The sequence below is a fragment of the Plectropomus leopardus genome, chromosome 2, assembly GCF_008729295.1.
Source record: "Plectropomus leopardus isolate mb chromosome 2, YSFRI_Pleo_2.0, whole genome shotgun sequence".
Lineage (NCBI taxonomy): Eukaryota > Metazoa > Chordata > Actinopteri > Perciformes > Serranidae > Plectropomus > Plectropomus leopardus.
In genome coordinates, this window is record NC_056464.1 from 15394932 (window position 1) to 15411545 (window position 16614).

Below are 16614 nucleotides of genomic sequence, written 5' to 3' on the forward strand. Positions count from 1 at the left end.
TAAATAAGCTCGATTTCTTTCAAAAACGTGAAAAAAGGCTACGAGCAGCAAAAGATAAAATGACCCAAATATTTGCAAGAAACGAGTAAAGCATACAAGAAAATTACCTGTTTTTTTATTTAAAAAAAAAGCAATAGAGTTTTAAAGAACACAAACAGGATCTCACCTGAAAATGTGCTTAAAAAATTCATTATAAATCTGTCATTATGATAATTATACACTTAATTTTCCCATAACTATTACATAAGAAGTCTAAAAGCATGCACAACATGAAAGGAGCACAAGAAAAGTGATGTCGCTCCAGGTTTCAAAGGGTTAACAGGCTAAAAACCAACCTTTTATGAAATTTTATTTTATTTATTAGTTAATTTACTTATTTTTACCAAACATGGATCGGTAATGTGTTAATAGTATCGGAGTATCTGGACAAACCCAGAGCACGGCTGCATGACAATTAGTACTGGCTCGGCCAAAAGCTATTAACTGAAAGTTAAATTAGGTTTCGTTTCCCTCGTCAAGAAACGAAACCTAACTTAACTTTTCGTTTCCTTTACCTCTGAATTTATGTGTGGTTTCCATCTCAGAGCAGTGCTGTCAAGGGCTCGACACGGACAAAAGCAGTGAACAAGACTCCCCTCTTGCTGTTTTATAATCTTTTAAACATATTTACTTTCCAGGAGACAGGAAGTAGACATCATGAACACTCTGAACCAACAGTATGAGGAGAAGGTGCGTCCCTGCATTGACCTCATCGACTCTCTTCGCTCTCTGGGTGTAGAGAGAAGGACTTGGCGCTGCCTGCTATCGCCGTGATTGGAGACCAAAGCTCGGGGAAGAGCTCCGTGTTGGAGGCGCTGTCAGGGGTGGCTCTGCCAAGAGGAAGTGGTAGGTCATAGTCACACTATTGATCTATCTAGATGTCTGTGCCTGTCCATCTATCCATCACTGCCAGACAATATTTAAAGTTGCAGTTATTGATTTTTGACCATTTGGTGTAGAAATCACAATGAGCTGTAAAACTCAAACATTATCTATTGCTGTATAACCTTGCCTTTGAAAAGCGTGCTTCCTACATTCATCAGACATGGAGCGACATTTTAATGTTTTTCTGTCCAGCCAGTAATTAGTGCTATATTCCTTTTAGTCCAGTTTTGGTCTCCTCCAATCCAATAGCTGAGAAAAGGTGTTATTCTGCTAGATGCTCCATAATGTTCAGCTTCATTTTGATGCTTCCAACAGCATTGACTGATCTATATATTTCTTTGGTACAAAGAAGATCCAGTAAACATGTAATTGGGACTTTGTTTCTGAAAAAATAAATATCTGTTTTTGTAAAGTAACATTTCATTACTGTGAACATGACTCCGATCAACTGGGAGATAGAAATCTCAAACCTGATTTACCCGATTTTAGTAAATGAGGTAAATGAGGCTACCATGCCAACTAAGGCTGCAAGAAAGAATGCAGTCAGCAACTATGCCACAAGAAAAAGAAATGTGAAGGGCCTACGGATATCTATGACATTCACCTCCATGTGTATACAGTCAGCTTATCTATACAGTGTAGTAACAGTAACAAGCAGTTTATCCATTATTTCATTCATATACATTTCTTTCTGTAATTAAATAAAAGAGGGCAGGGTGCTTCAATGGTTTACGTTAACTGCAACATCACAGCTGGTGCTGTCTAATAAAGACAAAAAAAATGCCCAAAACTTAAAAAAAAAAAAAAAAAAAAAAAAAAAAAAAAACCATAGTGAATTTTAAGTTTAGGGCTCTGTATGCGTGAAAATAACAAAATGGTAAGAAATGTCAACCAACCACATCTATAAGTGTTTTACCCATTTGCAATTGCCACATTTTTTGGCGGGGTGAGAAGCCCTCATAGCCTGTACCTAGCTGCATCTGCCTGCCTCAACAATCGCAGTCCAAGAACTCTGTGACTTCTGCTTTTGCATCTTTGCAGTGTAGATGCAACAGATGGGGGAAATGGCTTACTTTTTTGTCTTCAATCATTTCTAACATGCTCACAATGGCTTACAATGTTAAAATGCTGTAGTTTAGTGGGTATAGTTTTTATCACGTGTGCATGTAGTACCAAAGTACAGAAATGTCCCTGTTTACATTTCGGTCATGAATTTTGCCAAGAAAATGTTGACATCGGGGGACTTTTCTAACATATGTATGTCTTGAACATGTTTTAAATAGTAATATTGATTCCACTTTTATAAAGATGTTTTTTTAAGATAGACTACTGCTTTTAATTTGTCACCAAGCACACTGGATTTCACTTTTTCATTTCATTAATTCAGGAATTGTGACAAGATGTCCTCTCGAATTGAAGATGAAGAGAAAGAGAGAAGGAGAGGAGTGGTTTGGGAAGATAAGCTACCATGACCATGCGGAAGAGATAGAAGATCCTGCAGATGTGGAGAAAAAGATTAGAGAAGGTACAGTATACAGCACTCTTAAATGTCACGAACAAAGGCCAGTTGGCCTTTGATGGATTTACTGAAAGATTTTAAGTTTCACATTAGCGCCTTAATCCTATACTTATCAAACATTCTGTCCTCTCTTTCCAGCTCAGGATGAAATGGCCGGGGTCGGAGTGGGGATCAGTGATGACCTCATCAGTCTGGAGATCGCCTCTCCTGATGTTCCAGACTCACTCTTATTGACCTGCCTGGCATCGCCAGGGTGGCCGTAAAGGGACAACCTGAGAACATTGGAGACCAGTATGCTAATTAAGTGTCTCCAAAACACACTGTCAACAGTGCTGACAGTTGTTCAAAGGAGCAGTATTGACAGTAAGATCTGGGGTTTACAGCGAAGCTGTAGACCTTTAGTCCTGTAATTTTCACTCATTATACACTTAAGCATGATAATTATTTGGTACTTGTACAACTTATAACTTGGGGTTGATGATGAATTTATTCTTTCAGATAAAGAGACTGATCCAGAAGTTCATCACAAGACAAGAAACCATCAGTTTGGTGGTTGTTCCGTGCAACGTGGACATTGCAACCACAGAGGCTTTGAAGATGGCACAGGAGGTGGACCCTGATGGAGAGAGGACTCTGGGTAAATACTTTAGATTTTTAAGAAAGGCCGCCAGACTCTTTTATGATTCAAAACTTTAATATACAGTACAGTAAGTTGGACTCTCTCTCTCTCTCAGGTATCTTGACTAAGCCTGACCTGGTGGACAAAGGCACCGAAGAGACTGTAGTTGAAATTGTCCATAATGAGGTCATCCACCTGAAGAAGGGCTACATGATCGTCAGGTGCAGGGGTCAGAAGGAGATCACAGAGAAAGTCTCTCTTACTGAAGCAATAGAGAGAGAGAAAGCCTTCTTCAGAGATCATACATATTTCCAGTACGTTTATTCTTTTTGGGTAATTTAACAAACTTTTTCATGGTTAAATATTAATGCTTTGATTTGCATTTTACATGCAATATAACGCGTGCTAAGTAGCTTTATTTTTGCTGTAGCACTCTCTACAATGATGGACAAGCTACTGTTCCCAAACTGGCTGAGAAACTCACACTCGAGCTGGTGCATCACATTGAGGTGATTTCTGACTCCATCAAATTAACAGTTATGTCTCTTTGCTTACTCTTGTTGTTAAAGTTCTGATTTCTGTGTGATTTACAGAGATCTCTGCCTCGGCTGGAAGAGCAGATAGAGGAGAAGCTAGCACACACTCAAGCAGAGCTGGAGAAATATGGCAATGGACCCCCAGCTGATGCAGCGGAGAAACTCGTCTTCCTCATTGATGTAGTTAAATGCTCATCACCATACATAATTGTTATTAGTTGTTAAATAAACATAAAACACCTGTGAACAACTGTCTCTCCTGTCTCACGTCTGTTGCAGAAAGTGACGGCTTTCACTCAGGATGCCATCAGTCTGACTACAGGAGAGGAACTGAAGTGTGGAGACAAGCTCAATGTCTTTTCTACCCTCAGAAAAGAGTTTGGGAAGTGGAACGTCCACTTGGACCGCTCAGGAGAAAAGTGTGAGTGTATGATTTTGATCTGGTCTGATCTGGAGCTATCCATTAACAGGACAACTCACATAATGTTTGTGTGTTGCAGTCAGCAAGAGCATTGAGAAAGAGGTGGCGGAATACGAAGACAGGTACCGTGGAAGAGAACTGCCGGGCTTCATCAACTACAAGACCTTTGAGGTCATGGTCAAGGAGCAGATCAAACAGCTGGAAGAGCCCGCTGTCAAGCGACTCAAGGAAATAGGAGGTATTCAGTATATAAATGTATAACAGATTTACCTGGTAATATGTTTTTATGCCTCCGCACTGGTGATAGCCGTGGCCGTTCGGGTTGTCGGGCAGAGGGGATATCCTTAGAACAGCCTTAGGGAATTGCTTCAGATTTGTCAAGAACGTCCACTTGGACTTAAAGATGAACAGATTAGATTTTGGTGGTCAAAGGTTACTGTGACCTTTCACATGTCACATTATTGTTAATGTGTTATCTCAAGAGGGCTTTGAGGGACTTTGGTACAAACGTGCCAGATAAACAGCATACAGTTTGGTGGTCAAAGGTCAAGGTTACTGTGACCCCATCCATGGCATCCTCATGAATGCATTATCTTATGAATACCTTGCTGGAATTGCTTCAAATTTGACACAAACATCCACTTGGTGTCAACAATGAACTGTTTAGTATTTGGTGGTCAAAGGTTACAGATCACTGAGACCTTGTGTCAGTCTCAGTCGTATGAACGCAATATCTTAAGAAGGCCTTGAGGGAGTTTCCTAAATTTGGCTCAAATGTCCTCTTGGAGTTAAGAGTGAACTGATTAGAACTTGGTGGTGGAAAGTCAAAGGCTGAGGTTACTATGACCTCATAAAACATTTCTGACACGACTCAAGAATTTGTACGCTAATGATAACAAAATTTCAAATAAATGTCTAATAGGATAAAATATAGAAGTAATGACATTAAATATCCAAAATGCCAGTTTCACTATGACATCATGATATTCTTTATAAACACTTTTCCGGCCATTAATTATTGTCAAAAGTCAGGAACAGAAGGGGAGAGATTTGGTCAGAATCTGACTCTGTGACACTAATTTGGGTGTCCATGTTGAAACTGTGCTGATTGTATAGATTCTCTGTGCTACTGGGGAGAAGATGTGTGTGAAACATCCATGTTTTCACAGACATGGATGTAAACTGTAACTGCAACTTAAGTGGTTTGTGGAAAAAATACAAGCGCAAGGCGGTAATTCTAGCTCTTTATAACTCAAGTCTTTTTTTCTCACTATGCAACCACCAGTGAAGTGCTGGGTGGAGATGAAACTGCTGTATCTTGTATTTCCATTTCTTCCAGATGCTGTTAGGAAGACGTTCATACAGCTGGCCCACAGTAGCTTCATTGGATTTCCTAACCTCCTGAAAGCAGCCAAAGTAGCCATCTTATATGAGTCTCTTGAAATTTAAATTCCAGAATCTTCTTGGCAGTATTCAGACCAACCAGAATCTTGTTTTCTAGGTAAAGATCGAAGCCATTAAGCAAGAGAAAGAGTCCATTGCTGAATCCACGCTGAGAACCCAGTTCAAGATGGAGCTGATTGTTTACACACAGGACAGGACCTACAGCTGTAGTTTGAGTGACAGGAAGAAAGAGGAGGAGGAGGAGGAGGAAGAAGACAAACGGAAACACAGAAACCATCACAAAGATTTGAGTATTGTGTACTGCGCTGATAATCATGCAACACTTATGGAGCTGATGTTGCACATTAAATCATATTACAAAGTAAGTTTTAATTTAGACGGATGATTCATTGACAAAAGCAATGACAGTGAAGGTTACGTCCTTCTTTTGTCCCTTGTCTGTCAAGCTTTTCTTTCTTTTTCCTACTTCAGATTGCTAGCCAGCGCCTGGCCGACCAGATCCCGCTGGTGATCCGCTACCAGATGCTGCAGGAGTCTGCCGTCCAGCTGCAGAGGGAGATGCTGCAGATGCTTCAGGACAAGGAGAATTTGGAGTTCTTGCTGAAGGAAGATTGTGACATTGGCAGTCAGAGGGCTGCTTTACAGAATCGCCTTCATCGCCTCATTAAGGCTCGCACATACCTGGCAGAGTTCTAGAGCAGGTCCAGGCCCAGTGGCCTTAGTCTACTTTACCTCTATTATTTGTCAAAAACAGAAGGGTGGTGGTCAAAGGCTTCCTATCATATATCTATAGTATGCATATATAGTGTAGAATATACACATCTGCTTTAGATGTTATGCTATGTCAGAACAGGTCAATATTGATACGTAAAGGGTTGTTTTAAATGTACTGTAGTATCTGCTCCTATTGTTATACCAAAAAAAAAAAGATAAATACATCATGACTGTTTTTTTCACATTAAAAAAACATTTCATTTGCACACACCATGTTTCTGAGGTATCCACAGTTAATTTCCCATCAGGGAACTTATCTCCAGAAAAGATTCACATCAAAAATGCTTATGACTATACAAAAATAGAGTATCGATATAAAACTGTGTACTTAAGCTCCCCCTTGTGGGAAAAAGGGGATAACATCCCTGGTCGATGGTGTAAAACATAAGTTGTAATGTAATCCTTAACAGATTTTCTGAGCTATAATAGACATAGTGTGTCTTCCTACGTGTCAATATGGTCTTCCACCCTCAGCAATGAAGAGTCTGCATCAGTGATGCAAATACAAAGCTGGTTCTGTCCTTACTTTTGGGACTTTCAGTGCAATTCATTTCCACCATAAAAACCCTGTAAACAGTTTTTATGAGTTATATAGACAGACATAAATTTAAAAATCCACCATTCTGGTGAATACTGAGTGAAACCAATGTGGACAAGTCAGCTTTATTGAAAAATACATACAAAACGTATTCTTAGACAAAGACTAAAGCATTTAAAAGCAGTTCACTTCAATATTTTCGGTCATAATCTCCACAAGGTCATTCACCATTCTCTGCAGGGCTCTCCTGGTTGTTATCGTCATTGTCTGATTTCTCATCGTCTAAAAAAAGATCAAAATAATTAGCATGGTATAGGTAGCTCTATTTTTTTTTCTTCAAACTTTACAGATTGTTTTTTGAACAATGTGCAGATTTACAGCTACTGAGGATAAAGAACATGACACAATTATGACACCCAAAATGTCCTTGTTTACTCACTCTCAAGTGTCTGCTGTAGTTCCTGTATGGTGCTGAGTAGCACGTGGAACTGCTTCTTCCTTAACTCCAACTATGTGGGAGAAAAGGAGGAGAAATATTAAAATACAATGTAACTTATTATTGAAGACATTAGAAGATGTGATGCATTTATTTGGCTTTACCTTTGCATCTACGTTCTCCTTGATGTGAGACAGTTGCTGGAGTTCTTTGTCAAGCGCCTCCAACTGCCTGCGAGTGATGAAACCAACAATAAGCATTTCATTTGGTTATCACAAAAGCCAATAGTGCTCTAACATGAGCCAAAACGACTCAATATCTGCACGAATCAAATGAGAAGCTGACTCACTTTAGTGTTTCATGTCGGTCTGGGTGTTGCTGGATAACCTTAGCTAAAGCATCATACTCTGAAAAGGAAGGAAAAAATGTGAAAATGTAAAACAAGCAAAAATTCAGACTAGCTCACGCTAACCATAAATATTTATGGCAGATGATATTAGCACCCAGGTGTCCATCGCCATTAAACTAAGACACCTGGCAGCACATTTATGAGTACTGGTGATGGGAGCGTCTGTCGTGAATTACAGCTGAGATTGCAGTTGAATACAAAATAAAATGTAATAACCTGTGAGACAAACTTTACTTTGCTCCAAAAGGAAATATATTTTCCCATGTCAAGAGTTTAAGATTTTCAATACTAACTAATCTGTCAATATTTTAGTCAATAAAATGTCAGAAAGTAGTGAAAATACCAATTAAAGGTCCCCGAAACCCATGTTTATTTCTTGAGATTGCTTGTTTTAGTCTGACCAACAATCTAAAAAATCAAACATATTTAGTTTACATCAAATAAAGACGAGAAAATCTGCGAATCCTCACATTGGAGAAGCTGGAAGCAGATTTTATTTTTAATTACCCTATTAATAATTTTAAGAATAGCTGGCAATTAATTCTTCTTATATTATTTATTTATTTTAATATGTTTGTTTAAAACACTGCAGCAGTGTTATTTTGCTGCCTGTCTAGGCAAGGGCACTCTTGAAAAAGAGTTTTAATCTCAGTGAGTCTTTTACTCCTGATTAAATGAAGGTTAAATAAATAATCCATTTTCCAATTCACTAATCTATAGATCTACTATCTGTTTCAGAGCTTTTTTAACTGTTGAATGTATTAGTTTTACTTCAACATGATGGGACTACACCTCCAATTTTGCCTGCGGTCTCTCTCAGCCTTTATAACACAACTCAGAAAATAATTTTATCCGGTCGATAATTGCCTAAATCACCCTGGAGCACTGAAAAATATTCTTACCTTGGCGATTTTTCCGTATTCTCTTTGCCCTCTGTATTTCTTTTTTGCATTCTGCTATCTTTTCATGTGCAGATGTGATGTTTTGTTCTGCAGTGTGGACAAAGCAGATAAGGTTATTTCATCAAAAACATGCATTGTTTTGTGATGACTATGGCGGCCCAGTTCTTCTAGGTACCAAACATCGAGTATAAAAAGCAAGTACACTTAAATATAATAGAACATTCAGACGAGTCTGGTCAGGATCGTGAAATCTTGAGCTCCTACCTATATGACTGTAGATTTTCTCATAATTCTCCATCTCTCGCAGATTCATGTCATAAACCATCAACGTCTTCCCCATGGAGAACTCACACTGGGCCAGCGTGCCCATCATCCTCTGATGCTGCGTAAACCTGAGCAGGATTACAAATTGGGTTATGACACAAAACAAGCTCTTCACTGCATTTTTAATTTAAAAAAAAAAATGTTGGTGACAGAGTCCGGAGCTGGGGTCTGGGGGGTCACTCACCCTTCCTCCGGAGTCCCAGGCGAGTTGCACCATTTGGTGAAACTCTTGAGCAGCACGTTGATGCGGCGGTCATCTCCCGCTCCGTCCCCGTCAATAAGAAGACGTTTCCGAATAACTTCATCTAGAAACAAGGCAGAAGCTGGACTTAAAACAATCTTCCAGATACAGCCGGTAAATCCGTGAGCCGCTGAGCTAACTGCTAACGAGCAAACATGGCTACTGTATGTTAGCTGTTTTGAGAGCAAGCTGCTGTAACGTGTAAGCTTGGTTTGTTTTGTTAGTAAAGCTGGATACATGGGGAAACTTTAGGGTATTTGTCATTATTTTCTACTCATGCCTTTTACCAGAGAGCTTAAAATAAATTAATTTTAACGTTACTTACCATCTGTAACAGCACCCATGACTGTATCTAGCCGGAAAAAAACTTTATTTGAACAGCAGGAAGTGAACAAATAGCTGGGCCCGCCTCTGAGGACAAACGGGCGGCGCTGATTGGCCACAGGACTGAATTTTAAAGTTTTTTTGAAATCTTTATTCAAGAACATTTTCTCAGTGTAATTGTGTAGTATGAAGTCAGGCAGTCTAATTTCGGAGACTTTTTAGTAGATCACAAAAAAAAAAAAAAAAACAAATCACCCAAACGTTGCAGGATACCTTAAGTGTTACTTTTATAACATGTTATGATTCTCTGTTATATTTTTATGAAGAAAAAAAAATATTTTGTTATTAATTTGGAACTTCAGACATGTGGAGAACCCCGGCCTCACTCTGATGACATGTTTAGGTAAATTAAGACAATCATGTTTGTTTGTCGTTTAAATGGTTATATTGTGGAGGGTCAAAGTCAAATCTTTGTCTGTCTTTTTTTACATTAAAAATCTGCATAAGGGTTTTTATTCGTGATAACTTTAAAATGAGTCACTCTAGCAATAACAGGACTAAATAGCATAAGCATTTAACATTAAAAATGTGTCATTGGTACCACTGAAAACATGATGGGAGCATTTACTAGCATTATATTTACAAAATAATTGTTATCAGAGGTATTCCTGAAGATTTACCTCTATCAACAATGTTTTTCTTTCCTCATTTCCCTTATTTATTTCAGAAATGTACAGTATACAATGAATGTACAAGCAGAATGTTATTTTTTCTTTAACAGTCAAAAGAACATAGAAAGTGAAATTTGAAACTATGAAAACATAGTTATCTATTTACATTGCCAGATTTATTGCATGGTTCACAACTTGAAAGACATTTCAGTTGTATTACAACTTGGTGCCCCTGTATTGTTCAAAAGGCTCAAATTCATTATCAACAACAATGTGACATTTCTTAAGATATCTTATATAATTTATTTTATAAGTGACACCTCCTTGACCTTGTTTGAAATACAGTGATTATCACAAATTTTCTAAGTTTTATGGCTTTGTTCTTTATTGAAAACAACAGACCAAATATAATTTGATAATTTCTAAAAAAATATATCAAATCCTTATTGACAATAGAGATACAAACAAATTAGTCGTTAATACAGACAAAACAATACCAGAGCCAGGCTAGTCTTTTATCAAATACATTGAACAAGGAGCGCAAATAGTTGTATTTGGCAGCTTCCATATTTTTCAGTTGGTGTACTGTTAAGTTTCATTCTGAAACACAAAAAGTAAAGGCTTAGAATGGCAAAAATTGGATTTATTAAGAATATATTTTGCTACAACTATCATGAAATTGATTCTGTATGATTCTTCACTTTTTAAATTATTATTATTATTATTATTGTTATTATTGCTATTGTAGATAACAAACAGTACACTTTCCCAATAAACTGAAAAATCACTCACTGTTATCTACAATACACCAGGGTACATCTTGCCAAGACAGATGCAGCATTGTTTCTAGATACATTTCACAAAACGAACAGTTAACACAAATATCTTTCTCAAGTCTACGAAGTCAGTGGCTTGCATGATAATGCCTATGGTTTTGGAAGAAATGTCACTTAGCATATTTTATTGCTAAGGAGACATTTGTGTGAAGGTTTCTAAATGATTTTTCAATTCAAGATGCTGACAAATCTAGACCAATAGGGCAGAGCAGTAGGTGTACTTTTATGTTGGAGAAGCTGATGTATTTATTTGTTTTGCACCTCCACTTGGTGTTTTTTTTTTGTTTTTTTTTTTTTTGCATTATTTATTGAACCGCAATAAAAGCACTGAGATAATGTACACATAAAGAATTAAAGAAAAGTAACTAATAATAAGAATAAGAATGAGAATAGGAATAAGAATAAGAACAAGAACAAGAACAGGAATAAGAATAAGAATAAGAATAAGAATAAGAATAAGAATAAGAATAAGAATAAGAATAAGAATAAGAATAAGAATGAAAATAATAGATGATATAGAAGCTGCTTTAACTCATCACAGTGTGCGTGCGTGTTGCGTGCGTACTGGCGCAGTGACGTCTCTTTCCCAGAATGCAGTCTGGTAAACAGACATGGAAGCACCAGGTGAAGACCTCCACAGAGGCTGAGCACTGCACTCGCTCTTTCCTACCGTCTCCTGTCCTCTTCGCCCAGTGCATCCAGTTGATATACACCTGCCTGGTGTCACGTCTACGCCTACAGCATCCAGAGCATCGGTAAGAGCGAAGTTGTTGTCGATCCCTGACGACTGCTAATGACTTCTGCTGTGTTGTCAGCCCTCTGCCAGCTTCCTCGCTGACGCTGGTCATGGCTGGCTTCAGCTAGCAGGCTAATGTAGCCGCCACTGCTCTCTAGTAACGTTTGTACCAGTTACAGACCCATACTGGATGGAGCCTGTTTTCACGGCACAACTAACTCCCCATATACATTTTTTTAATCACGAAGCATTTACGAATAACGTTTACTTTGTCTTTTGTAGTTTTTTTGGGGGGAAAAAATGTTACTGTACGTTACTGTGTAACGTTAGTAGAGGTGGGAGCAACGCTAGTCTGTAACACTGCTCCTCTGCTAGCTAATGTCAGCTAGCTAACAAGTTGTGCACCGAGTTGTCAATGACAAGTGCTTAGTTTTTTAATAAATTACATAGTATCTTTTGTCAGTCATGGCCTTTGATTTGGTGTCTCTGTAGAGCCCAAACCACGATTGAATTCAGCCTAAGCTACCAGTCCTGGCGTGTTTATATTGCAAAGTAGCAGACTGTTAGGAAGAACAATGTTACAGTGTATACAGTCCGTTCAGTCTGGTGTCACAATAGTCAGTGTTTGTAGAAATACGTACTTAACGGCTGGTGGCAATTCAATATGATCTTGTTTTGACTCTCGGTCAAGTCATTTAGTGAAGTTATTATGATCAGCTTGTTTTGGTTGCACAAGTTCTGCCATCAAATTCACTTGTTTCCAGTATATTTCTCAAGAAGTTTTGTTTGATAGGAGCCATAAACAACAAACCAGAGTTCATGCATTAAATGTCACTTGATTCTTTATGTGATTGTTGCACATACTTAATATATTATGAATGATAGTAATTTTTGTTTGGAAAAATATCAGGTCATATTAATATTGTGGCACTGATTTCCACATCAGTTATCTCTTATTATTAAAGGGATGGATATGCATCACACAACCCAGCCAATGTTTTCATCTTTACAACCTCAGAACAGCCACCATTCAACAACAATACCGAAATCCCTCTGTAGGTTATGTAATATTGGCTTCTGGCTGTAAAATTATCAAATATCTTTATTATGTACTCTCATATAGGCAGTACAGTTTGTAAGTATTTTAATGGTGGCATATTTGTGTCAACAATAAACAATGGTCAGAGTGAAAGAATGGCCATGGGTTTAAAGTTATGAGTTTTGGCTCAAAGTGTTGTTTGATGACAGTACTGACTGTACTGTACATTTGGAAGTAAAATGTAGCATTATAAATATTATTAGTAATGTCGTTGTCTGCCAAGTTAAAATGACATAGGTCTGCTGGTTACCTATTGGGCACATCATGTAGCCTAATTTCAGGGTAGCTACAAAAAATGAGCAGGACCTTTGATCAGTGTGAAAGGGGACGTGGACCTCCACAAAACAATCTGAAGACATGCTTTATGGAACGGTATTACTCTTAAGTGGAAATACAGGGAATATCAGATCTTTAACCAAAAACCTCTGAGCAGTTTTTTTTATAAGTATGGTTTTTGATCACCTTCACCTGGGCTTCTCAGAGAGTACCAGTCCACTGGCTGAAGCAAGATATAGTGTTATACAGGACCTCCGATATTCTCTCTTTGGTCTTACAGCATACCAAGTTATAGGTGGTTAACTTTTTTTTTTCTTTAACTGATAGCACTATCGTACAAATAAATTCAGACTCCTTGTAGCACATTTCCAAATTATAACAGTTAATTCACCCTGGTTATGGCAAAAGTTGTGTTGTCAAGTCGAAAATATTTCCTAACTTAAATTTAAGAAATGAGGCAGAATTTGAACATATTTAAACTGGTCTTGGGTTTCAGCAAAACCTTTAACACTCAACTTTTGATGCATGCAAATTTAAACATGTCTAAAGTAAGTGGTTGTTGTGGTTTTGTGTTTTGTTTAAGGGAGTAATTTGCTACCTCTACGTCTTGCATCAGTTCTTAAGACAAAAAAATAAAACAAAAAACAATCAGAAAAAGGTATGGCTTCAGTGTATGAAAGAGATTACTGTGGGGAAGGAGAGCGTGGTTAGAGATGGTGCTTCATGGATTGGTAGTGGTGCATACTGTAGATGTGAAGAACTCCAAGACCGGACAGCGTTTACCATCCAGACATAGTCTTGTGATTCTACATTCACCGATTAACTGTCAAAAACGACAAAACAGAGAACCAGATATTGACTTGTCTTCTCTCAATGTGTGTGTGTGTGTGTGTGTGTGTGTGTGTGTGTGTGTGTGTGTGTGTGTGTGTGTGTGTGTGTATGTGTGTGTCTCCAGACTTCCTCTCCAGTGTGTGTGTGGCGGCCAACGAACACCCAAACTGATGAGGATCAACTGATAAAGTTAAAAATAAGTTCCCTTTTTCTTATTTTGCCAAGGTAAGATCTCAGAGCTCCTCATTACTCTACAATCTATTCAAAATGACTGTTTTCTTTGTCTGTACAAAAATCAGAAGTAGTCGCATTAAGTGCTTTCAGATGTTTACAGTTATTGCTCACTTAAGGAGTTCAGTATCGCAATTAATGATAATTGTTTTACAGATAACCTACTAACGTTCTCTACTGGTTAATTTAAACACATTTAGAACCCAAACATGTTTTTGACTGTGAATATCAGAAACTGTGGTTTAAAAACACCCTCCTACACACACAAAGTCATGATAAAATGAGTGTGCTCAAGGAAAAGACTTCTCTCTCTTACTCTGTCATTATTATACATTGACTTACTTGAAAAATAGAAATCCCTGTACATTCAGTACAATCTGGTACAACTGTCCTGCAACAAATACTGTTTCTACTCTGGTGGACACAAGTATTCAATTTTTATTAGGACTCCACACTGGACGCAAAATACCTTGTGTGAGATTACAGTGCATGGTCTGTGAGGCCATTAAATACATTGCCACATGTGGACTAAGGGTTCTTCTCACTATGTCATCAATTTGCACCACTCCGCGATTTTTTAAATGTCTGTGTTGTCTCCTGTGGTCGTATCTAGCTTGAACTATGCTACATTGCCCCCACGATCTCCGTTGGTACCGCTCTGTTTCATCTGTATCTGTAAGCTTTTAGAAACTGCAAATAACTATGGATGAATTGAACAAAGAGTACGAACAGAAGGCTCCATCCATGTCGGTAATATGTGTCTAACATTGAGCGTAAATGAGCCATTAATAGTTTGTGTCACTGTGGGGGAATACACCTGTGTATTTCCCCACAGTACACAGTTGTGTATACCATAGATTATTTTTAGAGGAGCCAATTCATATCCCCGTAGAGTGTATGTGTTGACACACTGTTTGCTGAATGTCATGCAAATTTTATCTTTAGTATTTTCTAAAAGAAAATAACAAGGCACCAAAAGTCGAGATCTATGTTTTCACTTGCTGTCACCCTCAATCTTCAGCAACAGCATCTAGCATCAGGTTTCCTGCTCACTGTGTTATTGTGGGTATCCATGTTAATATTAAGGAAGTACAGGGAATTATTATTGACCAAACAGGTTGCCTGAACAAAATATAAATAAATATATATATATATATGCTGACCCCTGAACTTATGAGAGATGTTTGGTAATCCTTTTTCTTTTTTTCCCCGTGGTTTAACTACTTTAATTAGACGGGCTGCTACTTAAAACTCGACATCCTCAGAGTATTAACATATGCAGATAGATTTTCTAAGTTAATAGTGGAGTCTGGAGTGTTCATATCTTGGAACACTTTCATACAATAGGTTGGTTTTTGACTGAGGTGTATGCATATATATATGCAATAAATAAAGACAAAAGGGAGAAAAACACAACTTTTTTTTCCCCGTAAGACACTGGCAACATGTTCAGGAAACACGTCACAATTTGTATTTCTATATTTAGTGTTGGACCAAAGATAACCCCAAGTTTCTGAAGTCTACACTTGAAATTAGCAACAGAGGACCAACGTCATTATTGCTCATAGCTCTTCAGGGTGCATACCAAGTGGGAATCTATTCAACTGTTCGGAGTGTGTTTTTTTTTTTTTCAGATAACCTTCATTTAATATCAGGAAAACAGAGTAGACGGCTGCTTAAACTGGCCTTGTTTTGATGTCAAACTGACAGATAGCAGTGTCTTCAGAATTTCTGATTTGTGAAGGAAAAGATAAATGGTTACACAGAATCCACCACTACATCATTCATATAAAACGGGAGAGACAGCGTCAGATGAAGACTAGAAATCTTTGTGCCTCTTGCAAGTAAGTGAGTGTATTACTTTGTGTCTTCATAAGAATCAGCAGTCTTTACACTAGATGTTGTCTCTGGCAAGGCAACATAAAGAACCTTCTTTTATTGTTTTCTTGCTTGTTGACATTTGTCAGTTGAATAAATGCATCATTGGAGCAGATCACAAACATTCCCTTTTGAAAGTGAAAGCAAAAACAACTTGACTGTGGATGAATCTGTCTTTACTTCTGAACTGTCAAAGGAGCCACAAGGGAATCTGTCCAAGTCTGATCTAGATCTCATGAAGTGCTTCGTGTGAGCTGTATAATTTGAGTCAGACTCTGTTTTAGTGTCACAATAACAGTAACTGATCCGTCATCCATGAAGATCAACTTATCTGTAAATGTGTTCTGTATTCTTGTATGTGAGGACTCGCATCGAAGTTGGTGTCTACAGTAGGGTTTCAACAATATGAGATTTTCAGAGTAAGTTAACCATCACATAAAATATCACGGTTCCACAGTATGCAGTATTACAAAATTGTTGTTAATATTGTGAGTTACAATGACATAAAAACAGAAAGTTTAGTATTTTGTTAAAGTAATGCTGCACGATAATTGGAACAATTTTTTATACTGTATACGTCAACATGCCAGATATGATGATCCCCCATTTTCAGACCATGTGTATTTCATGATATATTGTGAAATTAGTACATTACTGGAGCCCTAATTTACTTGCAAAGCATAAT

At 37.8% G+C, this 16614-nt stretch overlaps 3 protein-coding genes across 4 annotated transcripts in view; 2 read left to right on the forward strand and 1 right to left on the reverse strand.

The window, feature by feature from the left end:
- The first annotated feature begins 584 nt into the window (after positions 1-584).
- Positions 585-6766, forward strand: LOC121954769 (interferon-induced GTP-binding protein Mx-like). Its single transcript, XM_042502467.1, is given in 14 exon segments — positions 585-777; positions 780-885; positions 2312-2449; positions 2582-2656; positions 2659-2735; positions 2942-3080; positions 3178-3376; positions 3493-3571; positions 3656-3778; positions 3878-4019; positions 4099-4257; positions 5359-5435; positions 5521-5784; positions 5895-6766. Coding segments are annotated over 14 exon segments (1884 nt in total). The 5' UTR covers positions 585-696; the 3' UTR covers positions 6120-6766.
- An 80-nt stretch (positions 6767-6846) lies between these two features.
- Positions 6847-9409, reverse strand: thoc7 (THO complex 7). The gene is made up of 8 exons (XM_042502478.1): positions 9373-9409; positions 8991-9111; positions 8747-8874; positions 8483-8569; positions 7521-7578; positions 7336-7402; positions 7175-7244; positions 6847-7017 (listed from the first exon to the last, which is right to left on the reverse strand). The coding sequence occupies exons 1-8, from the start codon at positions 9389-9391 to the stop codon at positions 6956-6958; spliced, it is 612 nt and encodes a 203-aa protein (XP_042358412.1). The 5' UTR covers positions 9392-9409; the 3' UTR covers positions 6847-6955.
- Positions 9410-11490: 2081 nt separating this feature from the next.
- Positions 11491-16614, forward strand: part of LOC121954787 (ataxin-7) — a 35453-nt gene continuing 30329 nt past the window's right edge. The window contains exons 1-3 of one of the 2 annotated variants that reach the window (XM_042502498.1): positions 11491-11633; positions 13945-14045; positions 16293-16348. The gene's annotated coding sequence lies outside the window, so the exon portion shown is untranslated. The remainder of the gene's footprint in view (positions 11634-13944; positions 14046-16292; positions 16349-16614) is intronic. The other variant, XM_042502490.1, reaches the window with a different exon arrangement.

Bases quoted from the DNA above. Each gene is read 5' to 3' on its own strand.
- thoc7 (XM_042502478.1), bottom strand. The intron at 7,579-8,482 runs GTAAGAATATTT...CTTCCTTTTCAG, and splicing joins AATACGGAAAAATCGCCAAG to AGTATGATGCTTTAGCTAAG. The intron at 7,018-7,174 runs GTGAGTAAACAA...ATCTTTTTTTAG, and splicing joins ACTACAGCAGACACTTGAGA to ACGATGAGAAATCAGACAAT.